The sequence below is a fragment of the Chiloscyllium plagiosum genome, unplaced genomic scaffold (genome assembly GCF_037043375.1).
Source record: "Chiloscyllium plagiosum isolate Xiang-an unplaced genomic scaffold, Cpla_swu_hap1 HiC_scaffold_20, whole genome shotgun sequence".
In the NCBI taxonomy this organism is placed as follows: domain Eukaryota; kingdom Metazoa; phylum Chordata; class Chondrichthyes; order Orectolobiformes; family Hemiscylliidae; genus Chiloscyllium; species Chiloscyllium plagiosum.
In genome coordinates, this window is record NW_028270158.1 from 45,428,084 (window position 1) to 45,454,250 (window position 26,167).

General features: G+C 40.0%; 1 protein-coding gene across 2 annotated transcripts in view; it reads right to left on the reverse strand.

The window, feature by feature from the left end:
- baiap2l1a (BAR/IMD domain containing adaptor protein 2 like 1a) overlaps positions 1 to 26,167 on the reverse strand; it is a 155,782-nt gene that overhangs the window by 13,128 nt on the left and 116,487 nt on the right. For both annotated transcript variants that reach the window (XM_043711357.2, XM_087997907.1), the window contains exon 12: positions 9,521 to 9,698. In XM_043711357.2, the coding sequence (XP_043567292.2) occupies positions 9,521 to 9,698 (178 nt within the window). The remainder of the gene's footprint in view (positions 1 to 9,520; positions 9,699 to 26,167) is intronic.

A 26,167-nucleotide genomic window follows, 5' to 3' on the forward strand; every position in this document is an offset into this window, starting at 1 on the left:
AAGACCTCTCCCTTACTAATTTTGAACACTTCTAGTGACAGAGTTTCCTTCTGTCACAACGGTTTGGTCAGCACCTCTTTTTAAGAGAGGAATGCAAAGCATATATAACACCTTTGCCATGCCCCTGCCTCCATGTGTAAATCCTCTTTCAGTCTCCAATTGGCCATACCCCTCCTTTAACCATTCTTTTACGACTTATATGCCAGCAGAAGATTTAGGGATTCCCTTGATGTTAGCTGCTTGTCTTTGCTCATAATTCCACTTTTACTCTCTTATTTGGTTCCTTGCCTCCCCTCTGAACCTTCGGTATTCCTATTGTCAAGTATAGATCAAATCGCTCTGAACCTACACCAAATGGATTGCAAGGCAGCAGTTTATTCCCACTGTCTCAAGGACAACTAGGAATGGACAATAAGCGCTGGCCCAGCCAGTGATGCCCACGTCCCACGAGCAAATTTTAAAAATCTTAAAGTAACAATATTGATTAAATAAAGTCATTAATAAGCCATGAACTTAAAAAAAGTCCTAAAACACGTTCTGTGCAGTGTTATTAGAGGAATGTCTGCACTTGTGCAGCTTTTTTCAAAGGTATGGTTGTATACTGCCCAACCTATAACCTTTGTCACCTGGAGGGATAAGGGAAGCAGGTGCATTTGAACACTAACACCTTCAAATTCCAGTCCACATCACAAAGCATTCAGATTTGGAATCCAACATAATTTCTTCATGGTTTCTGGGTCAAAACATCTTCACCACATCAACTGTATATCAACAACACCATCATCTTACCTGGGGAGTGATTGCTGGCCATGTCCAGATCACAATAATTATTTTACACAAATCTTGCATGGCAAATGGCAGAATCTCAAAATAATTAGACAACTGGTAGGATTTCTATTTCAACCTGGAGTGCCATTTCTGTTAGTAATAAGCATTACTATCGCATAAAAAAAAGAGACAAAAGTCAAACCTGGTAGCAGAACAAAATCATGGACCATACGACCATCTCTGTGACATTCACTGCATTTGGCTGTCACTTAAATGGTCTGAACCCAAGAGCCCCAGTTTTTGAACTTGATTAGAAAACCCAGGATTAGGATTTAAAAGTTGTCCTTCCCATATTTAAGCTGCAACTGGAATATGACTATTGAATAAATTTAAAAAAAACATGTAAAACAAGCCATCGGAATAGATAATAAATGGAATAATAGCTGTCTAGACACCCCAGCTCAAATTCTCCTGATGGTGGCCCACACAGAAGTATTGCCTCCTTACTGCATCAACACAACCTGCGCCCCAACAACTAAAATATCAGGGCTCACTTCAGGTACAGTTGTGCCAAGAGACAGTTTTTCACCCACTGCTGAATTAGTTTGGTTCACTGATTTAAGATAGTTTCAGTTGAGAGTGTGGTGCTGGAGAAGCACAGAAGGTCAGGTAGCATCTAATGAGCAGGAGAGTCGATGTTTCAGGCATAAGCCCTTCATCGCGAATAGCCTTCTCCAGCAGTCCTCACTTTCTCCTGGTTGATTTCAACCCTACTGCAAAGCCTCTTCCAAGGATGCCTAGCTTGAAGAAGTTCTCCTCCTCCAGAATCTGTAGTCCTCACTTTCTCCTCAAGGTAATTTGAGTCAATTTGAAAGTAGTGATACACAGTGGAATGGCAAAGAGAATTTAAAGACCGTAACTGCATTGGCACTTCCATCAGATCAAAAAAGTCTCCAAGCAAAGTGTACAGAATTTCAAAATCTGGACTAAAGGACATCTGCTTTGCAAATATAGGAACCAACTTTTCGGCACCTTACAAGAGATTGGCTTACGTTTGTAAAGGAGGTCTGCACTCCTTCTAAAGATTTAAGCTATCTTTAAAAATAACCTGCATCTCCCAGGCTGGAGGCCTAGTGTATAAACTATCAAGGGTAGCAATACTTCTACATTGCCAAGGGAAACTCCCAGATGACTATAGTGAAGAACTTCAGTTTTTAGGCTGGAAGGTAGAGCTGGAGGAGGTGGAAAGTAGCAAATAGGTCACCCTGCTGTGTGTTGTTAAAGTGTAGATTTGTGGATTAGAGTGGATATGTGGATTGTTAGAGTGTCAGATAGCTTGTCAACACATACAAATGAAGAGTGATTAGCCAGAGAAGGTTCCAGAAGGCAGTGTGTGTGACTGGAACTATATAGCAGTATGACTGACCTTCAGGAAATGGAAGAAATAGTTGAAACAAATTAGAGTAACAGGACATACAAATATGCCAGTTGAGTTATCAACAAAATAATTACAACATTGCTTAAATATATTCTTTGATATTAAAAAAAAATCACATTTCTGGAAGTATACTAATTAGAAATTATCCAAACATGTCTGCTAGATTGACTCTGTTGTTTTAAAATCCAATAATGATACAAAACCTTTCTGGGAATGTGATGACCAATGTAGTCAAGATTTTCAAATGGTGAAAATGTATAATTTAAAGGCTTAGGGTTAAGAGGTGCTGGGGACTTTACTTCAGTATTGCATGTGTTTCTACATTAAACATTAACTAGCAGTTTTCGAATGTTGGAAAAATGGTTCTGATTTCAGATGGAGTCACCTGTTCATGTCACATGAATCTTCTGCTGAACTGCTAGCTAGCAGCTATGCCAAGTACTACTTTTCAATTGCAATAAATCCTTAATGGATTAATAAAAACAATTACATGCAAAGGACATCTTGATCCAAATATCAAGACTCCAAGTTCCTAGCTTAATTTGTTTAACTTAGGGCACCAACTGCAATCATTACATATTTATTTCTTATACCCTTTAAAATGTTGAATTCTGGATTTCATCCACACATATTTAGGAAATAATTGTATTACAGTTAATCTCAAAGCAACATACGATGTCCCCTTTTTCAAAGGCATCACACAGAATAGTCCTCTTAAACATTTTAGAAAACAAAAGCTATCTATTTTGTGAAGTTTGCAGCTCCAGATGAGTAATGTCAGCACTTGAGTGTTTCTATTTTGGGCACTCAACATCAGAATAAAGTATATCTAGGTCATACACAGGACAAGTCAAGCCTACACTCTCTTCTCATGAATACTCAGCTCTAGACTTAAAGACCATATTCCATATCAGCAAAAAAAATTCTATATTTTGTTGCTCTAATTGTTCTTTTCATTGAGATTGCAAGTGGCAAATTATACTTTAGGATAATAAATCACTAACACTTTAACCTACTCACTACATCTAACTGAAAGCACAGCCACAATTTTAACCATAACATGTACATAATTTATTTTGGCTAGCTAAACATGACTTTAAATGTGGAAATTGTAAAACAAACTTAGAATATTTTACTCAGAATTTTATAATGGCAGTATTTTCAGAGAATCATATGAATTTGTTAAAAGTAAACTTGCTTTATCTATATAGTACTTCAGAATAACAAGCTCTATATTTGTTACAACAGGTTTATTTTTAATTTCACATCCAAGATGTACAAATAATTAACAAACCAAATAAACTTGATTCAAAAATAAAAGTTGTTGAAAAAGTTCAAAACTAGATTCCAGTTATTGTGTCCTCTAAAATCTAAATCATTCCTGCAAATGCTATTGCTTTTGATAATAATCAGAAATTACACATTCAGATAACAAGGTTCCTTACCATTAAACGTACTAGTTTCAAACAATTTTCAATCTGATTTTCATGTAGGTAAAATTTTAATACTGCTATTGATTCAATTTCAAATTAATATAATTTTCTAATTAATTTATTTTAATGCAGTAATTGTACAATAAACTTTTATGAAAGCAAAAAGGCAAAATGCTAGAGCAGAAGTTATAGCAATTCTAAAAAGTGACAATTGTAAACTCTTTAGCAGTTTTAATTTTCATGAAAATATTCCAAATCATTGCACACTGGCAAAAGCTGAATTATTAACTTTTAGGTCATAATGATTGTGAAGAAATAGATAGTAACAAGTTTTTGTTTTAAAAAGCATTAAAAATGACTGGCAAATGCATCAAAGGAAAAGTAAAGATTTAAACCAATAAGGCCCTGATGGTTCAATAAGCTTACACAATGAGTAGCCAAACTATACAGACCAGGAAGTCCCTAATGTTTTAACCCTGAATCTATGTGGAATAAAAGTTATAAATAACCCCAGTTTCAAGGATTTGGACATTAAAAGTTACACGGGGGTGGGTGGGGGTGGATGTGGGGTGAAGGTCTTGGGGGAATGGGGGCAAGGGATGACAGAAGTTAAAGATAAAAATAAAAGTTAACACACCACTCACACACAGCTGACTCAAAGCAATACAGAAGTCTGACAGCAAATCATTCTTCCTTACTTTGCTGCCAAGGAATTTTGACAAAAGGTGGAGGTTAGGGCTTTTAAAAAAAGTATTGCTCATTACTCTTCAACTGAATTGTTGAGCTGAGGACGATACCTTTTTCAATTGCCTACTGCAAAGTTGAACATCAGTCTATGAGAATCACCTACTGACATTTTCTCCTTTCTAAACCAACTGGTCTGACCAGCAGTTTCTCCAATGTTTTAGCAAAGATTGCTGAATTTAATCTGCTTTGCTACTCACCTATTGTTTTTATTTTCTATCCAAAAGAGATTGGGGGAGGGTGTGGTTGTGGGATTCAGAATGAAATTGGTCTTTGTTAACAGCCTTGTAAAAAGAGAAATTAGAAGCAAAAATGGGACACAAGGCCCTTTGAGCCTGCTAAAGTAATCAATATGACCACGGCTAATCCTCGAGGTCAATGACATGTTCCTGTTTGAAAAATATAGCAGTGCACATTATTTATCATGAGAACTGTTAAGCCATTTTTAAAAATTGCTTACTCTTTCATATTCTTGATTTAAAATCTAAAAATCTCTATCTTGAATGTATTCAATGACTTGGCCTCCATAGCCATCTGCCATCAAAAATTCCACAGGTTGCAGGTGATGTTGTTCCGATCTATCTGCTTTCCTTGTCCTTATAGATGCAAGTGGCTGTGGGTTTGGAACTTGCCATTTAAGGATCTTTGGTGAATCTCTACAGTGTAGATAGTACACAGTACTGCTACCGAGCATCAGCTATGGAGAGTGTGCAGGCTTGTGGATGTGGTGTTAATCAAACAGGCTGCTTTGTCCTGGATGGTGTTGTGCTTCTTGAGTGCTGTTGGAGCAGCAACCATCCAGTCAAGAAGGGAGTATTCCATCACACTCCTGACCTGTGCCTTGTAGGTGATGGACAAGCTTTGGGGACTCAGGAGCGGAGTTACTCACTTCAGTATTCCTAGCCTCTGACCTGCTTTTGTAGCCACTGTGTTTAAGTGGAGACACCACTGGAGTTTCTGGTCAATAGTAATCCCAGGCTGTTGATGGTGTGGGGATTCAGTGATGGTAACACTATTGAATATCAGGGTGTGGTGGTTAGATTGCCTCTTATTATAGATGATGATAGCCTGAGGTTTGTGGTGCAAGTGACCCAACAACCAAAACCATCTTCCGATGTGCCAGGTTTGACTCCAACCAGCAGAGAGTTTGCCCTCTGATTTCATCGATTCCAGTTTTGCTCCTTGATGACACATTCAATCGATGGGACCTTGATGTGAACTGCAGTCACTTTCACCTTAACTCTGGATTTTTTTCCATGTTTGATCCAAGGCTGTGAGGTCAGGATCCAAGTGGCCCAGGCAGAGCCAAACTGGGTTCTGTGAGCAGGTGCTGTTTAATAGCACTGCTGATGACACTTTTCACCAATCTACTGATGATCCAGAGTAGACTGATTGGGCAGTAATTAGCTGCGTTGGAGTGGCAAGTTCTGGACCACAAGTCTTCATTACTGTTGCAAATATTGTCAGGGTCCATAGCCTTTGTAGCATCCAGTGCCTCTAATTGTTTATTGATATCATATGGATTGAACGGAATGGCTGAAGACTGGTATTTCAGAGGGCAATTGAGAATTGGTCGCATTACTGAGAGTCTAGAATCACACACAAGCCAGACCAGATAAGGATGGTAGATTTTTTTTCCCTAAAGGATATTAGTGAGCCAGATGGGTTTTTCTGATCATTGGCAATGATTCCATGGTCATCAGTAGATTCTTAATTCCAAAATTTTAAAAATTGAATTCAAAATCCACCATTCGATAGTCACAGGTGAGGTGCCGGAAGACTGGAGGTTGGCAAACGTGGTGCCACTGTTTAAGAAGGGTGATTAAGACAAGTCAGGGAACTATAGACCGGTGAGCCTGACCTCTGTGGTGGGCAAGTTGTTGGAGGGAATCCTGAGGGACAGGATGTACATGTATTTGGAAAGGCAAGGACTGATTCAGGATAGTCAACATGGCTTTGTGCATGGGAAATCATGTCTCACAAACTTGATTGAGTTTTTTGAAGAAGTGACAAAGAAGATTGAGGGCAGAGCAGTAGATGTGATCTATATGGACTTCAGTAAGGCGTTCAACAAGGTTTCCCATGGGAGACTGATTAGCAAGGTTAGATCTCATGGAATACAGGGAGAACTAGCCATTTGGATACAGAACTGGCTCAAAAGTAGAAGACAGAGGGTGGTGATGGAGGGTTGTTTTTCAGACTGGAGGCCTTTGACCAGTGGAATGCCACAAGAATCGGTGCTGGGCCCTTGACTTTTTGTCATTTACATAAATGATTTGGATGTGAGCATAAGAGGTACAGTTAGTAAGTTTGCAGATGACACCAAAATTGGAGGTGTAGTGGACAGGGAAGAGGGTTACCTCAGATTACAACAGGATCTTGACCAGATGGGCCAATGGGCTGAGAAGTGGCAGATGGAGTTTAATTCAGATAAATGTGAGGTGCTGCATTTTGGGAAAGCAAATCTTAGCAGGACTTATATACTTAATGGTAAGGTCCTAGGGAGTGTTGCTGAACAAAGGGACCTTGGAGTGCAGATTCATAGCTCCTTGAAAGTGGAGTCGCAGGTAGATAGGATAGTGAAAGCGACATTTGGTATGCTTTCCTTTATTGGTCAGAGTATTGAGTACAGGAGTTGGGAGGTCATGTTGCGGCTGTACAGGACATTGGTTAGGCCACTGTTGGAATATTGCATGCAATTCTGGTCTCCTTCCTATAGGAAAGATGTTGCCAAACTTGAAAGGGTTCAGAAAAGAGATTTACAAGGATGTTGCCAGGGTTGGAGGATCTGAGCTACATGGAGGCGCTGAACAGGCTGCGGCTGTTTTCCCTGGAGTGTCGGAGGCTGAGGGGTGACCTTATAGAGATTTACAAAATTATGAGGGGCATGGATAGGATAAATAGACAAAGTCTTTTCCCTGGGGTCGGGGAGTCCAGAACTAGAGGGCATAGGTTTAGGGTGAGAGGGGAACGATATAAGAGAGACCTAAGGGGCAACGTTTTCACATAGAGGGTGGTACGTGTATGGAATGAGCTGCCAGAGGATGTGGTAGAAGCTGGTACAATTGCAACATTTAAGAGGCATTTTGATAGGTATATGAATAAGAAGGGTTTGGAGGGATATGGGCCGGGTGCTGGCAGGTGGGACCAGATTGGGTTGGGATATCTGGTTGGCATGGACGGGTTGGACCGAAGGGTCTGTTTCCATGCTGTACATCTCTATGACTATATGACTCTTTGTCATGGCAGGATTCAAAACCAGGTCCTGAGAACATTAACTGAGTTTTTGGATTAATAGTACAATGATAGTATCACTAGGCCATTGCCTACTCCTAAATGTTTGTGCTATACAGGAATGAATGACTGTTTTAATTCATGACACATTCTTTAAATAGTTAACGTTACCTATCCACCATCAATCTCTTTAGTAAGATTCCCCAATCCATTCTTGCCAATTTGTGGCTTATCGTCTTAATTCTCTTTATTTAAATGCAGGATCCTAATTTTTGATTCAATTACTTCATTCTCCATTAATGATGAATTCTCTCATATTATGGTCACCCTTCCCCAAAGAACCCCCTCATTCCTCAGTACCCAATCTATATTAGTGTGTTTTCTGGTTGGTTCTACAACATATTGATTTAAAATAAAAATCAAGTACACACTCCTGGAAGTCCTCTTCCACAACACAATTGCTTGTTTGGTTTTTCCAATCCATATATGTAAAGACCCCCACAATTACAGTTGTACTGTTATTGCATACATCTGATTTCTTATTTAATGCCTTCTCTTAGAGAAGTCCCAATGTTTTCTTCCCCTGCGATGTTTCTTATTTCCACCTAAATAGATTCCACCATGGTTTTCTGAGCCAATATCCTGCCTCACTATTGCATTGATTTCCTCCTTTATGAACAACAGTACACCATCTCCTTTCCCTTTTTGTGTATCTTTGCTAAATAATGAATACCCCTGGATGCTCAGTTCCCATGCTTGGTTACACTGCAGTCATGTTACTATAATTGCAACTAAATCACAATCATCTAGATCTATTTGCGCTTCTAATTCACCTATGAACGCTCCATGCCTTCAGACACAAACTCTTTAGAATTGTCTTTTTAACCTGTTTAGTCATTTTAGCTTTGATTTGCACTATGGCCTCATTTTTTAAAGAAAATCTGCCTTCTACTTTTGCTTTTCATCTTGTGTTTCTACCTTTGTTTTTCTGTCCTCGTTTTTCTGTCCTCAGGTTCCTGCTCAGGTTCCCATCCCCCTTACCATTCTAGTTTAACCCTGTACTTCCTTTCTCGTTTAACACCCCCCACACCCTATCCCCTTCTATTCTACTTTAAACCTCCTCCACCCCAATCCAAAAGTGCATTTATCCTGGTCCTGCTCATTCTGCTTGTACCAGTCCCAATGTCCCAGAAATTTGACTCCCTCCCTCCTACATCATTAACCAAAACTTGCAGAATACTATTTCTACCAAAAAAAAATGAACTGTCTTTTCCAGATTCTGAGATTCAGTTTGAAATTTAAAAACAATGGTATTGTCCAAGCCAAAGGAAAGCAAAAGCCGGGTATTGTACAGTAGGAAGCCTATTTGACACTGCTCCTAAAGATCAATTTCAACTACATGTTGTCTGCCATTTCAAAGTAACCTACACTATCATTAATCATTAGCATAAACTTGTTTAAACACAACAGTTACACTACGGAGGAATACACTTATTGTTCTAAAGTAGGAATAACTTCAATCAATCAATCTTGAGAAGTTTTATAATTTAAGGCAAACACGTTGTATAGTGCTGAGCATTTGCAAGTAATAGATTAGGATAAGCCAAACTCATAAGTGGTTAAATCTGAATTAATAGTCAACAGTGTTCTCAATGTTAAAAAGGCGGATATTTCATCAGTATGGACAATGCACTCACGTTTCTAGAGAATAGCTTGACTCACAACCCTTCAGATATAGATGGGAGAATGATTGCTCTCAGAAACTTATTTTACTTTAGTGTTATTTGTTCATGACATGCAACTACAAAAACAAATTCTAGTATTAGATCGAAATTCAAGAACACCCTTACGATCATAGATTTTTCACAAAAATGATGGCACATTATCTTTGATGGGTACTTACTGAACTAGTATTGTCTGGCTGGGTGACAATCCCTTTGACTGGGATGCTGCTGTAAGAGTGGAAAGATACTTCCTTGTTGTGATGTTTAACTGGATCAGAGGCATAATCTGGAGGAGGTAGGACAACATTTGATCTGTCTGCAAGATTCAGGATGCTCATACTCCGTGCTGGTGCCGGGCTAAAGCAAAGATAATAAAACAAAAATTACCAAGTGCTGATTTCCATTACTACAGGTATATTGTAGAAAAAAATTGGGAGAAAATGTTACAATAATTAAGTTCTAATTTACTATTGACCTTATAGTCAATTATGATATAATAGATATATATATGCAAACAAATTTCCTATTAACTACAGATCATGTTTTCATCGTTTTGCCAGTAGTTTTTTTGACTTGTTCAATGTCTTTAAATTTAAAAGAATACATAAGCACAACTTATAATGGCTATGTACCTTTTTATCAAGTGAATGATGGAATTAATTTAATTATCTTCAATACGTATGCAAGGCTCTAGTGTAAGTTAAATTTTAAAAAATTAAGCCTGGTTGTTTCTGCAACTTAAACTGATTTTTTGTTGTATTTCCTTTTGATTACTAAAGTTCTACCCTGTCACAATTATCATAATGCATTGTAAAATGGATCATATGCTCAGATACACGTAAAATGGATCGTACATATACGGACACAAGTTTTAAATGTATGTCTCGGTTTACTTAAGTCTGGAAACTTGGAGTCTTGGAAATTTCAAGAATTTAAATAATTGCTCTAACTTAGAATCAACGACCCAGAGTAGTCTGTTACATTACTTTTGCAGGTGACTATCAATTAGAATTTTGTCAACTTGATGTGCTATCAAATTAAAGGTTTTTTCTTAAGCTCCTGAAGGAAGTCAGATAAATTATCACAGAACAAAAAAAAGATAAACAAATGATTTACACAGCAACATAACTAAATGTATTTCTTATAGAATTATACAGCATAGAGAGGCAGCCATCCTGCACAATGCATCTATTCTGGTGATCTGTAAGAGCTATCCAATTAGTTCTACTTCTCTTGCTCTTTCCCAGTAGATCTATATTTTATTTAAATACACACCCCAAGTTGAATCTATTTGCACCACTTTGCATCAATTTTCAGGGAACTGGATGGCAAAAGCAGTTGGATGCTGGCCTTTTACCTCTGGGATTGACGGGATGAAAGTTTCCTTTGTCCGTAAGGGATGGTTTAGTGCCTTTTGTAATGGATGAAAAAAATGTTTATACTGGTGCAATGTTACATGATTGTTCCAAGATTAAGGATGAGGTACAATGTCAGGATTTCATTCTGTATTTGGAAATGCTGCACATAAACTGGATTGCTTCTGATGACAATGACGGCTAACACCTTCTCACCACAAGCAGAGATAAACAATGCCCAAAAAAAAGGTTAAAAATCACACAACACCAGGTTATAGTCCAACAGGTTTAATTGGAAGCACACGGAGTGACGCTCCTTCATCAGGTGATAGTGAAGGAAGGAGCGTCGCTCCGAAAGCTAGTGCGCTTCCAATTAAACCTGTTGGACGATAACCTGGTGTTGTGTGATTTTTAACTTTGTACACCCCAGTCCAACACCGGCATCTCCAAATCAAAAAAATAAAGAAACTGTCCCAAACTGTTCTGCACCAGAAGTTACAAAAGTCCTGCACACAAAGGGTTGTTTTCTCAAAAAACATTGCTTACAGAAAGAGATATAACGCTTGGGCAATGTGTGCTTCAACTGCGACAACATTGTGAGACTAACCTACTGTTAATGAGTCAAAATTCCTTAGTATGACAGAAAGGAAACGTTTTTGCTGTTACACCAACACCAGGCAAAGTTCCCCAATTCATTATGCTTCCAGGTTAGAAAGCCTAAACCTGTAAATTTCTGGATTAGAAGGGATTAACTGGTGCCTCTACTTTAGATACGTATCCTCTTTGTAAATTAGCCTTGTTGCAACCTACTAAGGAGCTTGTGGATAACATTTTGCCAAACTCAAATGAACTGTTTTTAAGAGTTATAGAATCATACAGCACTGAAAAGGCACTTTCACCCATAGGTCAGCACACACTCTACCTACAAAATTTCCAACACTTGACCCATGGCTTTGAATTTTATGATGCTTCAAGTGTTCATCAACATTTTTGTTTTATATAGGTTGAGAGATATCCAGTCTCTATTAGCTTCCCAGTCAGTGAATTCCAGATCCCCACCACCCTCTGGGTGACAACATTTTTCTTTAAAACCCCTCTAAACATCCAGTCCTTCATCTCAAAATTATGCCCCTCCCTCCCTTGTTATTGACCCTCCAACAATGTGCAACAGCTGCTTTCTACCTGCACTGACTACAACCCACATAATCTTATATACTTTGATCAGGTCCCCCCCTCAGCATTCTCTGCTCGAAAGAAAACAACCCTAGCTTATCCAGATTTTCTTCATAGTTAAAATGCTCCAATTCGGGCAACATTTTGGTTAATCTACTCTGTCTGCACTCCAGTGCGGTTGCATTGTTCCTATAATGTGGTAGCTAATTTAACCCATCTTTCTTGAATTAACAAAGATCAAGCTTACTATTTACTACATAGAAGAAAGAGGAAAATACACAAAGGAAATAAGGCGCAAGTCCAAAAAGACAAAAGTATAAAGCAAAAGATGTATGGATTAGTGTTTGAATTGTTCCAAAGAGCAGATAGTTGAATGCTGTGGCCCTTGCAGTGGAGATCACTGGTAGCGTTGATGTTGGGATTTAAACAATCCTTAGTTTTGCAGATTGCTTGAGATCCTGTGGTTCTGCTTCCTTTCAACCATGACTGAATTCCAGCATTCACAGGGAGAGTCCTTTTTGTTGTCCTGTTTCCCTTTTGAATGGCTGCTAGCTATCTTGAACTCTAGCACTCTCTGAAAAAGAGTCACCCCTGTGTTCCAGGTAAAGAGAATGGGATAATTCTTCACCTGTTCTTTCCAGTATGTTAATGCTCAAACCCATACTGCTACACAGGAATGTTTAGTCCCAGTAGCACAGTCCAGTAGAGTTAAACTAGCATTTTGACACCCTGCCCTTGTATACTTTTCAAAGGGAAAAATACAAATATGTCTGCAGTTTGGGACATAGCTGCAGGAAATGGGTTGCTGTTGAGAGGGGTGTTGTCAGCCCTTCATTATTTTTGTATTCACAAAAGATCACAGTTCAGTTCATCCGCATTTACTTCCTACCACTTTTGAAGGGCTGTTACTTAAAATTCACTTTGCATTTGTAGGTCTCTAGCTCTCCGCACAGCTACTTAATTTACGTCTGCAGTCATTTTTGCCTGCATTAGCCCTAGAGTTATGATCAGTGGGTGAAGTAAAGTATATAACTCCCCTTCACCAAAACAGCCATTTCATGCAAATGCCATGCTCTGGCAATTCCAACAAAACAAAAGTTTAACCACTACTCACCTCATGGTATTACCGGTGAGGAGTTGAATCTTCCATCAACATCCCAGAGAGTCACCAATGACCAAATATCTACTTGGACCAAATACAAATACTTGACAACAGGACTATGTCTGAGGCTGGCTATTTTGTGGCAAGTAACTCACCTCCCAACTCTCCATAGCCTGTTCACCATCTACAAGATACAGATCAGGCATGATGGAATACTCTCCATTTGTTTGATGGGTGCAGTTCCAACAGTATTCAAGAAACTTGACATCATGCAGGACAAGGCAGACGATGTGACCGATATTCTACAAACTGCACCTTAAATACTCTGCCCCCACCACCAGTGCACTGTAACTAGAGTACCTGCCATCTGCAACATGCAGCAACTTAACAATGCTTCTGTGACAGAACTACCCAAACTTGCAACTTCTATCATTGAGAAGAGCAAGTAGCAGACTTCTGAAAACACCAGCACTGCAACTTTCCCTCCAAGTCCACTACATTGCAATTTTGGAAATATATGCCTGTTCCTTCATTGTTTCCAGATCAAAAGCCTGGAATTCATTGTTTAAAAGTACTGTGGAAGCTCTGTCACCACATACTCCAGAGCTTCAAGGCAACATCAGCATCACCTTTTGAAGAGTAATAAATATTGAACTTACAATGACACCCTACAGCAGTGAACAGAAATCAATAAACTGTGGTTTATGCCAGTGTTTATGCTTCATGTGAGTCTTTTCTCACCCTTCATCTAATCCTTTTAACTGTTGTTTTCAAACTGGTAATTACATGTTTGTTCAAGACTACAGTCCATTTGATCTTCCAGATGACAGTAAACTGCAGGACAGTAGTTTTGAGTGATTCACACTATCATAATTGTTCAAGCATTTCATAGCTTGAACACAATCTTAATTCCCCATCAAATATTAAATGCATTCTATTAGTCACCACCCACCAGACAGCTTTCTAGCTGGCTTTAAACTGTACACTATATCTTTATACCACCCAGGGTTAGACAAAGAAAGCCAATAATTAGCCACATTTTCATTGCATTACAGTTAACAGACTGAAGCAAAACTATGTAATTTTAGTGACTAATGAAAATAAAGACAAGGAACAGACAAACCTATATTAGCCAAGATACACTGAAATCAACTTGGAAACAAAGAAAGGGTTAAGATTTCCAAGTGCTCAAGAGAAGCATGCCTTTAAAATCAATGCCCTTATTAACTAGAATGAGTTGTATTTTCATCTGATGTCTGCACGCTAGGGAGATTAAAATACAGGAAGTGTCCTTGACATGATTATTTGTACTAGGCCACCACATTCAAGCAGCGCCATCATGACTTAATCTTATTGGTTATAATTCCCGTATTCAAACTGAGATCCTAGTGTTACTCATCTATTATAGACTGAAAAGTATTCATACAAATAAGTTTTCTTCTGGATAGATATGATTGTCCCCAAAAGGAAAAGAAAATTGGTCTGTGTATATCATTGCCAGCCAATCTGGGGGAGAGGAAGAAGAGGGGCTGGCAGATAAGGGAAACTGGGAATGCTCATGAAGGAGAGATGCGTGAGGAGGTGAAGCTGAGCGCAATACCAAGAGGAGATATAGGATTGAAAGGCATAGAATCTGTACAGGTAGAGAAGAAAAAGACTCTGATGGGAGTTATGTATAGGCCTCCTAGCAGTAGTCAGGATGTGGAGTAGAAAAGGCAGGTATGAAATGCACTATTGCAATAATCATGGAAGACTTCAATATTCAGATGGACTGGGAAACTCAGGGTGGTAGCTGATCCCAAGAAAAGGAATTTGTGGAATGTCTACAAAATTGTTTTTTGGAGCAGCTTGTGGTAGCATCCATTAGGGAACAGATAAGTTTGGATTTGGTGATATGTAATTAGATTACTTACAGTGTGGAAACAGGCCCTTCGGCCCAACAAGTCCACACCGACCCGCCGAAGCGCAACCCACCCATACCCCTACATTTACCCCTTTACCTAACACTACGGGCAATTTAGCATGGCCAATTCACCTGACCTGCACATCTTTGGACTGTGGGAGGAAACCGGAGCACCCGGAGGAAACCCACGCAGACACGGGGAGAATGTGCAAACTCCACACAGTCAGTCGCCTGAGTCAGGAATTGAACCCGGGTCTTTGGTGCTGTGAGGCAGCAGTGCTGAGGCAGACTTAATTAGGGAGTTAAAGGTGAAGGAAGCCCTGGGGGGCAGTGACTATAGTATGATAGAATTCACCTTGCAGTTTGAGACGGAGAAGCTGGAATCAGATTTAATGGTATTACAATTGAGTAAAGGTAGCTAAAAGACATGAAGGAGGAGCTGGCTAGAGTTAATTGGAAGGGGAGCCTAGCTGGGAAGATGTAGCAGCAACTGCAGGGATTGCTGGGTTAATTTAGGATGCACTGCAGAAATTCATCCCAAGGAAGAAGAAACATACTAAGGAGAGGATGAGGTAACCCATGGTTGCACAAGGGAAATCATGCACAGTATAAAAGCAAAAGCACACAATGTGGTGAAGATTAGTGGAAAACTAGTGGATTGGGAAACCTTCAGAAACTAACAGAGGACAACTAAAAAAGTGAGAAGATGAAATGGGGGTAAGCCAGCTAGTAATTTAAAGAAGATTGCTAGAGTTTTTTGGATATATAAAAAGTAAGAGATAGGCAAGAGTGGACAGTGGTCCACTGGAAAATGAGGCTGGAGAAGTAGTAACAAGAAACAAATGATGGAGGAATGGAATAGGTCCTTTTAATCAGTTTTCACGATTGAAGACATCAGTAGCACACCATGACTTCAAGTCAAATCAGGTGGCAGAGGTGAGTGTAGTAGTCCTCACTAAAGGAGAAGCTGAAAAAGTGTGAGGAAGCTGAAAGGGATGAAGATGGACTGGATGGACTACATCCCATGATTCTGAAGGAGATAGCTGAGGAGATTGTACAGGCATTAGTGGTAATCTTTCAACAATGATTGGAGTCAGAGAGACCAGAGGACTGGAAAATGGCTAACAATTTAAGGAGGGTGGGAATCAGAAGACAGGAAATTATAGATTTGTTAGCTTGACCTCAATCATTGGTCAGGTTTAGAGTCCATTATTAAAGAAGAGATTGTGAAGTATTTGAATGTGTACGGTAAAATAGGACTGAGTCAGCATGGCTTCATCAAGAGAATGTCATTATTGTCAAATCCATCAGAAGTCTTTGAGGAGATAATGAGCAAGTTGAAAAAGGAAAGCTGGTGGATGTGATCTATTTGGATTTCCAGAAGACTTTGACACAGGGTCACACAGGAGGCTGCTAAATAAGATAAGAGCCCACAGTGTTACGGAAAGGTACTGGAATGGATAATGGACTGGCTGATTGGCAGGAGAGCGGGATAAAGAGATAGGATGACAGGTAGTGATTAGTGGACTTCTGCAGTGGTCAATTTTGGGACCACAACCATTCAGTTATACATTAATGATCTAGATGACAGAATTGAAGGCATGTTGCTAAGTTTCCAGATGACACAAAGATAAATGAAGCAGCAGGTAGTGTTGAGGGGGTGCGGAGGCTGGAGAGGTCTGGACAGGCTATGAGACTGGCAAAGATGTAGCAGATGGAACACAATATGGGAAAATCTGAGATAATGCACTTTGGTAAGGAGAAGAGAGGTGTGGGCTATCTTCTAAATGGGGAAATGCTTTGGGAATTTGAACATTAAGGGACTGAGGAGTCCTAGTTTAAGATTCTCTTAAGGTTACCATGCAGGTTCACATGACGGTGAGGAAGGCAAATGCAATGTTAAGGCGAGAACACAACAGCAGAGGTGTATTGTTCAGGCTGTATTAGTCTCTGGTCAGACCACATTTGAAATATTGTGAGCAGTTTTGGGCCCCATATGTAAGGAGAGGTGTGCTGGCATTTGAAGGGGTGCAGAGAAGGTTCACAAAAATAATCCCAGGGATGTGGGCTTGTCATATGAAGAGCTTTTGAGGATTCTGGGGGGTCTGTACTTTTGAGTTTAGAAGGATGCAGGGGATCGGATTGAAACTTACAGAATACTGAGAGGCCTAAATAGAGTGGACGTCGGAAAAATATTTCTGCTGGTAGGACAGACTAGGACCCAAAGTGAAGGGATGACCCTTTAGAACAGAGGTAATGAGGAATTTATTCAGCCAGGTGGTGATGCATCTGTGGAACTCACTGCCACAGAAGGTTGTGGAGGCCTACTCACGGGGTATATTTAAGATAGAGATAGATTGATTTTTGATCAGTAAAGGGATCAAAGGTAATGGGGAGAAGGCAGGAAAATGGAGTTGAAAAGTGTATCAGCCATGCTTGAATGAGACAGGCAGTAAGCGCACACAAGAGTCAGGCAGTAAGCATGAAAAGGATGTGCGCGAGATGCAGTAAGCAAGAGAGAGGATGCACATGAGAGGCAGTAAGTGGGGGGTGGGGGGGGGGGAGAAAGAAGGTGAGTGGGTGACAGACCGCGAGCAGGCACGAGGCAGTAAGCAAGAGAGTGCAAGAGACAAGAAACGCGAGAGGGGACATGAGGTGGAGTGGGCAAGACAGTGAGTAGGCAATATAGTAAGTTGGCGAGAGAGAGAAACATTAAGCTACAGAGCACGAGACACAGTAAGTGAGTGAGAGAGCAAGAGACAGTAAGCAAACGAGAGTGTGAACGGGTACAAGAGCGAACGTGAGGGCAAGTGATCGTTGAACTGAATTAGCTTTGTCGCATGTACTCGATTGAATGCAGTGAAAAGTTTTATGAGTTGCCACTTTTGGCACTATCTTAGGTACAAGGTATCTAGGTACAGATTCTTCAGTACACGTTCTTCGGGGAAAAAAAAAGATAAAGAAATAAAAAAGTCCAGCATTACAGATCGTAGCAATAAATGAGAAAATAGAGAAATCAAAATACAAGAGAGAGAGAGAGACAAAGAAATTTACAAACTAAATTGAACACATATGGAAGATATTGCCAAAGTGCATTCAGACAGCTCCTTTTAGCATACATTTTATATTTTATAACAAATCAGATCTGAAATTGCAGTCATTGACAAGGCATGCTTAGCACCAGTGATGCAAATAATACAAGAAAATAATTTTCCAATGATAGTACTCAGTATTCCAAAGATTCTTCCAGTAAAATATTTATTCAAGGACAGCAAAAATTAGCTATAGGAATGGAGTGTTCATTGCCTGGCATAACAAATGCAAAGTACTAAAGTCACCAATATCCAAATTCAAGAGAACTATGCAGCAACCTTAATGATGCAATAAAAGTCAAATTTATAATACACTCACTTAGTTGTATTTAAAAACGTATTTCATTCCAGAAAATTCTTAGCATGAACTTCCAAGCCTCCTATTGTGTTTTGAAAAACAAACCATTGTTGAATATTCCGGAAAAGAGATACACTCAGTTGAAGCATTCCACTTTGCACTTAAGAATCTCAAATTTGAAATACAGCTATATCACTGTGGCATACACTCAGTACTGACCCAGGCCAAACTTGCAAAACTCAGAACTGTGATTGCTCAGAATAAATCCAAATGTGCTAAGAATTACACTAACAGCCAATTGAATCATTAGGGCTCATGACATGGCTTATGTATATGCTTGCTGAGTCTATGTATATTCATATTCAGGGGCCTGTTCTCTGGAGGAAAAAAAACTTGTCCAGGTATAGCTTTAAAATAGAAAAATAGAAGATGGGAGCAGAAATAGACCATTCAACACTTTGAGCCTTTTCTGCCATTCAACATGATCATGGCTGATCATCAAGCTTAATAATCTAATCCCACCCTAAATCACATCTCGTGATCCCTTTCGCCTCAACAGCTATCCACGTTCCTTTTGAAAACAGAATGTTTTGGCCTCAATCACTTTGTGGCAGTGAAATCCACAGGCTCACTACTCTCTGGGTGAAGAAATTTCTTCTCATCTCAACCCTAAAAGGTTAACCCCTTATGCTTAAACTCTGACACCTGGTTCTGGACTCCCCGACAAAACTGCACACAATATTCCAGGTGTGGCCTCACCAATGCCCTGTATTTTTGAAGTAAGACATTCTTGAACCTGTATTCAAATCCTGTTTCTAAGGTGGCCAACTGCAGTCTGCCTTTGTTACTACCTGCTGCACGTCTGCACTTACTTTCGGTGACTGGTACACAAGGATACTGAGGTCTCATTGAATATTCCCTTCATTCAATTTACAGCTATTTAAATAAGCATTTGCCTTATTACTTTTACAACCAAAGTTGATAACCTTACATTTGTCCACATTATACTGCATCAGCCATACATTTGCCCTGTCTCAATCACATTGCAACACCCTTACATCCTCCTCACAGCTCACCCTTCTACCTAGCTTTGTCTCATCTGTAAATTTAGTTTTGTTGAATTAACCAAAAACATGCAAGACAATAGGTCTCCATGGCACAGTCTTGACCAATCTAAACCATCTTGCCAAACAATTAGTATGCTCTTGTTCCCTTTATCGGTCCTGATGAGTTAAAGTTTCAGCAGCATGTTTTTTTCCTCAGTAATACTCAAATTCTGAAACATGAAGCATAGTTGCTTGAACTGTATTCTTCACATTTGGAAATGTACATCACTCCATGGACTGGAAGCTATGTAACAGAAATATTGCAATGATTCCTAAGGCTAATCGTCTGTTATGCAGGTGACAGACTGGAATTAACCACTTGGAAGCAGGTCAGTTTTTCTCATGCAATTAAATACGGTTTTCAGTTTATTACATTTGCTTGCATAAGAAGGATGAAGAATCTTGTGGTGGGGAAATCAAGAAGTTCATGTGTCTGCCATTTACTTAAAGGGGTCAAAGGTCCTGCTGATATATTTAAAGGGCAGCCAGGCAGACCTTAATTCCTTTCAATGCCAGCTCTTGGACTCAAGCTCTTGCAATGTATACCTGCAGCCAAACATTTTGGTCCTTCCAATCTTCCCATCAGCCTCTTCGTCTTCAAATACCATAGGGAAAGAGTGAAACTGGTCACTCTAAGCACTTATTGACATATTTTACAAGGGAATAAAAACGCACTAAAGGGATATTAACAGTATCCATATTATGATTATTTTGATGAATAGTTTGGACAGGATGTACAGGTGATTTGCCAGAAAAGAACCATGGGATTAAGTTTGTGGTGAGATAAAAAAAACTGGGATGGCACACCATAGAATAGGGAAGGAGAACGGGGATTTGATAGAAGGTTTTCAAAACGATTACATATTTTGATGGCGTAGCTGGAAAGAAACAATTTCCATGAGCAGAAAATTTGATAATCAGAGAACTTTGATTTATCATAACTGGCAAAGTAGCCAGAAAGTAAATGAGAAATGTTTTTATATAGCCATTTAATAACTTGGAATGTATTTGATAACAATCTGAAAAGATTGAGGAAGCTGGTTCAGTACTATTCAAAAGGGATTTGGACTTTTACTTGAAAGGAGAAATTTGCAGAGTGATGAGCAAAGTACATGAGTGTGAGACTAATTAGATAGCAATTTAATTGCACAAATTAATAGCCTCTTTCCTGTGCTGTATGATTCTATACTTCTGCTTAGAGATGCCAAAGAAATGTGTCTAGAATTTATAGGGCACTGTAGTACCTCCACATGACCTTCAGCCCCAGCTAAAAAGTCGAGAGCGGTGGGCAACCTGCCCACAATACTATCAGCTACCCAAAGCCAAGTAATGCTTGGAGGGGCACTAATTTGCTTAAAAAGCTTGCCTATATCTCAGAAGGAAATTTCACCATAGTGAAATTCGCCAGGTTCTATCAATAGCCAGTTCCAGGAGTATGGACTGTTGGTGAGAGAGGAAAGAAACCTCAGTAGGCCCAGAGGAGTTAGAATCAGAATCACTACATGGTGGAAGCAGGCCATTTGGCCTATCAAGTCCACTCCGAACCTCTGAACATCCCACACAGACCCATTCTCCTACCCTATTACTCTATTTGTCCCTGACTAATGCACCTAGCCTATACATCCCTGAGCACGATGGGGCAATTTAGCATGGCCAATTCACGAAACCTGCACATTTTTGGTCAGTGGGAGGAAGCAGGAGCACCTGGAGAAAACCCACACAGACAGGGGGAGAATGTGCAACCTCCACACAAATAAACAGCTGTTCAAGGGTGGAATTGAACCTGGGTCCTTGACACTGAGGCAGCAGTGTTAACCCCGGGGTTTACCTTGACTTTGCCCAACACGAACCTATGCAGATAAATCTGCCTCCCCTGCTTAGCAGAAGAGTTCCCCAACTCTATCGTCCCCTGTAAAGTTTGAGGCAGGTTAGAGGCAGAGGGGTGATGGGAAAACTACATATGCATTTATAAGCCTCCCTTACCACAGTGTAACTTGAAGTCTAGCCCATAGTAAACTATCCCTGTTCCTCACGTTAAACTGAAGACTGGACTGTGATAAAGGACACACATCTTATGTTTTCCTCACTCATCAGCACTCACCAAAGATTATGATTGTCCACCTAGGTGTTTTCATGTCACTGGTTACAGGTTCTGAGGGACCTAGCATCACCAATGAGCCAATTCTAGAGACATAACTCTGTCCACACATTTGGTAGGGTTCGAGGTGGTGGGATTGATCCTTGGACTTGAGATCACTGGTATTCCTTTCTCAGGCTACTTTTCCATACTTCTATGATGATGGGTGTTCACAAAAAATTGTGTCTTTTCATACAGGAGGTTCCTCCAAGTCAGTTTCTTCTAATGAAATTGAACGCCTCCATTTAGACAACTTGTGAAGGACATCTCTTAATGTGGGAATACTGCTGCAAAGTAGCAGACAGAGTCCCTGACAAAAGGTTGATCCAGTTCCAGTGGCAAGGGAACATCGATGACTGGGGATGCCCATACTGCTGCAGCCTTCGTTCACTGTTGCAGGTGTTGATATTATAAGATATCTTCCACCTGACATGCCATTGAGGATTTGTTTGGACTGTGCGCTGTCTGGTTCCTCCCTTCCAACCTTACAGTCATGGCTGAACCTAAATTTAAACATTGGAAGTAACCAAAATCCAGCTAGCTAAAAAAGGAAATAATCTAAGTGTATGGGTTACAGGTTTTAAAGGAGTGTAAAAGTTTGTAAAATCAAAAAGGAGCACAGCAAAACAAGAATAGTTGTAGTGTTACAAGCTTTTATTTTGATAACGCCCAATGTATGCTTTAATGCTCAAATAATGGTGTTTTTAAAAATTCAACATTGTTTATATTTGGTGCAATTTTGCTTCATCAAGTTAATTGGCCAAATTGAGTTGAAGAGATGTAATCAGATTTACTGGAATGCACAATCCAGGCAGTACTATAAATTAGGTAATTTGTTCAGCATGATGGTATGGCTAAACTCTTTGCGATTGCTGTTTCAGAGATATTTCATTGAAAACTTTCAAGTTAGTATTTGTCCAGAAAGCTGCTGATTGTGGCCAATCAGTACCACTGAGTGAGTTATCCCATTAAAACTGTGTCAATTTCTCAACTAAAGAGGGGCAATACTTGCCCCAGGGGAGTCGATAAGAGTGCTGGTTCTGGGATGAAAGGCTTGCCCTATGATGACAGATTAAGTAGGCCTATATTCCCCTAGAGTTTAGATCCTCTTTTGTTCTTCTAAATTAAACATAGGGCAGAACTTTCTATTCCCTGAAGGAGCATGGCTAATGGCACAATAGTTGAGAACATATGGTGAAAGGAATAAAAAGAAATATCAGAGTCTCTATGTTGGGAAACAATTTCCTAATTTTTCTCTTAAGCTTTAAACAATGATTTTAGAATTTTACTATTAAGCAATGACCACCTATTTCCATGCAATTGGAATTCATGAACCCAATCCACCTCATATGCCACTTTAAATTCTCACCTTCCCCAAGAAACTAGATAGCACCAGTTCCCAACATGAAACAGTGGTAACCTGGCAGCTGCAGTTTACTACTTATTTGCCCAGGCCTTCTTCCAACTGTATTCACCACAACATCCCTGTATGGTTCATGGACACTGTCCTTCTCCACCCTTCATCCATGCAAGTCAGTATTAATAGATGACCAGCCCCACCACATCATCATACCTGGTTTTAGTCCAACTCTCACACCACTTCTGTTCTTCAGGAGTTCGGGGACATCTATGACTGGTACATTTCTACTAGTTTGATTTCCATGCTAGAGCACACATGCATATCTCATACAGTACATTTATACAGAATGTCTCTTATGGTGCTTAACTTCATTTCTTAGCATTCACTCACTTTACCTTATTTGAAGACAGCCATCCTCTGTGGTTTGCAGCACCTTTTAGCACACAGATTTTCAATGCCACGTTACAGGCTGTCAGCTACTGTGGCTTGATGCACTGGCAACTTGTATGCTTTAATAAAATTGCCAAAAATCAAAGGGATGCAGTTGCATGGGATACAAAGGGGATTACAATCCAACAGCAGCTAATGCGACAGTCAGTCAAGAAGGTTATCAGTTTTCAATCTAGTGGGTGGCCATAGTCAGTCACTTTGTCCTATTAGAGCTCAGGAATTTATGCCTTTGCAGTGAGAACTGCACCATGGTTGGCCCTACAAGTCAAGCGCACCCAATTCAGACATGACAGGTATATCCCTTGGGGTGCTGCGCAGACATTACTTTGGGAGCTCGGGCTGTTCTCTCAAGATGATTCAGGAGGCTGGAGGAAATGGGAAATGAACTGGTAGATGGATTTCATTTGACAGACTTGCTGATGGAATGTTTGCAGTGAAAGGAGGTAATTCAAAGCTAGAAGAGTGGCAACTCAGAACATAGGAGGGGGTAGGGAACCTGGGAGGTGGGGTTTTCACAAGTCACTATTAGTCTGACCTCTAAATAAAAAGCACTTTTGGCCAACAAAAGCTTGGCAATTCACAATATGAAGGGAGATGAAAAGAAATGGAAAAGAACTGAAACATTAGGGACACAGGCAGCGAAAGGAAGTGAAAGGTGGGATCATTGTTCTTCTCAGGTGAACCTGCAAGTCACTCAAAAGACAAAATTGAAACTTCCCAGTCTTCAATCCAAAGTCAACCGTACAATAATGATAAAAAATGGCTACCACTGCAAGCAGAGTGGTGGAATAAGTTACTCTTTTTTCCTTCATAAGTAGGGTAAAACTGATTGAACTCGAGGCTCCACCAAAGGCAAATTGAATTAATCATACATCTACTGATTCAATAATGCTACCCATCTGGCATCAAATTGCATTCATTAGGTCATTCATGTACAAGGATGCACCCAAGTGATTACCTCAAGCAATCATGGCCATTACATTGTATGCACTAAATGCCTCCTTGTCATGTCACCTAAGCAAATGTAATCAAGTAAGCTAACTTAAAAAGTAGTACCTAGGTTTGGTGTTTCTGAAACAGATTTATAGCTATACTAGAAAACAATCCTTCAGAGCTGCCACCTTCGTACTGTAAATACGCTTGCAAGGGTGCCTCTTTTTGGTGGGGATAGCTATCACAGTATCTTACTGCTTGAGGTTTTCTCCCCAGTGTAGCATGAACACTTTGGTTGTGCAACATATACTTGGATAGAGTTTCATAACTCTCAATTCCTTGAGGCTTGATATGACCTCCTTGCAAAACTTCAATGGCAGAGTGTTAGGGCATAACATTGTGATTGATGTGATGGCTCAACAGAACCAATGGTGTTTTCTTTCTGACATTCCTCACAGATTCTCTGCCATTTGGCATGGACATTGCATTTAAAGCAACACCACAAGGCCACCAACCATGGCAGTTGCAAAGACATTATCAAAGGGAGCAACTTCAATGCCAATAGCAAGTCCAGCAGTAACAGTGCACTCTGACGGCTGCTATGCACAGTCTTCAGAAGCAGCAACAGGTGAAGATTCTCCAAAGAGGAGGAGGATAAGAATATGACCTTGCTACCATTTTCTGGTTAATTAAACCAGTATAGAAAGTTATTGTGAATAGCCAATGCTGAAACAAACCTTGCAATCAGATGGACTGGCTGATCATCCAGTGATCGCCAAGGCTACTGGTGCCCTGAATTTTTGCAATGACTTGTTTAAAAGTGTAACTGGGAACTCATATGGAATATCCTAATGCTTGACCAAAAATTGATCTAGGATGTAATGAATGCCATTTTATCCAGATCACAGCTGAATACATTCATTCCTATGCTAAGAACAGTCAAACAGTGCGCAACAATGGACTTCTTCATTAATCTCTGGCATTCCTCAGGTACAGGGCTTGATAGACTTATTTTGCACCTTACCATCAAACTACAGAGTTTGTCAACAAAAAAAAAGGCTTCTGCCTCAATGTTCAAATTATATTGCCACGGATGCCATATTTTAGACGTCTGCATTTGATATCTTGGGAGGTGCCGAAGTACATACTTTTGTTGTTTTTATTCATTCATAGAATGTGGGCATCACTGGCCCATACCAAGTTGCCTTTGAAAAGGTGCTGAGCATTATTTCTGAACTGCAAACTCGACAGCAGGTTCCCATTTCCTTCCAAGGTCCTCAGCTCATGCAGGCTAGGCTGCTTGGAGGCCACGGTTACCCACTTTTACAAAAAACTCAGATTGATACAGAACAAAGATACAAGGCTGCCTATGCTTACACCATCGTCAGAGTAGGGCAGACTGTAGGCCTCATTAATGAGTTTGAAGTTTTGATGTCTGGAATCCTCTAGTAGGGCCTGACAGTATAACTTGAAAAGATCATGCTACATAGTGACATGTGGCTTCCATCACAACTGGAGGTGAAAAAACAGGAATATCCTTTCCCTGTCACTACATCCAAATGCAGTACCAACTTCTGCAACTGAAGTAGAGGGAGCCTGCTCTACATTTCACCCTGTAGTCTTGGAAGACTTGAATAATTTTCTGAAGGCATTTGGTCCTCAAAAGCCCAGGCCTAATTAGACAGCATCCTTCCCAGATACAGATTCACTATCCTCAGCTGGAACTGATGGAGGTTTTGATATCTCAGGCAGGAGTAGATGGTATCTCTTGAGTTTTCCAAGATAAAGCTTCTAATGATCTTGTGTGTGGCTTTTACTCCCTAGCATGTCTGCTGGCATCACCCTGTCTCCCAGAAAGGAATGGTCACCTGAATGAGGTTTAAAGCCCTTGTCCCACTTTCACCTTGGCAGTGATAC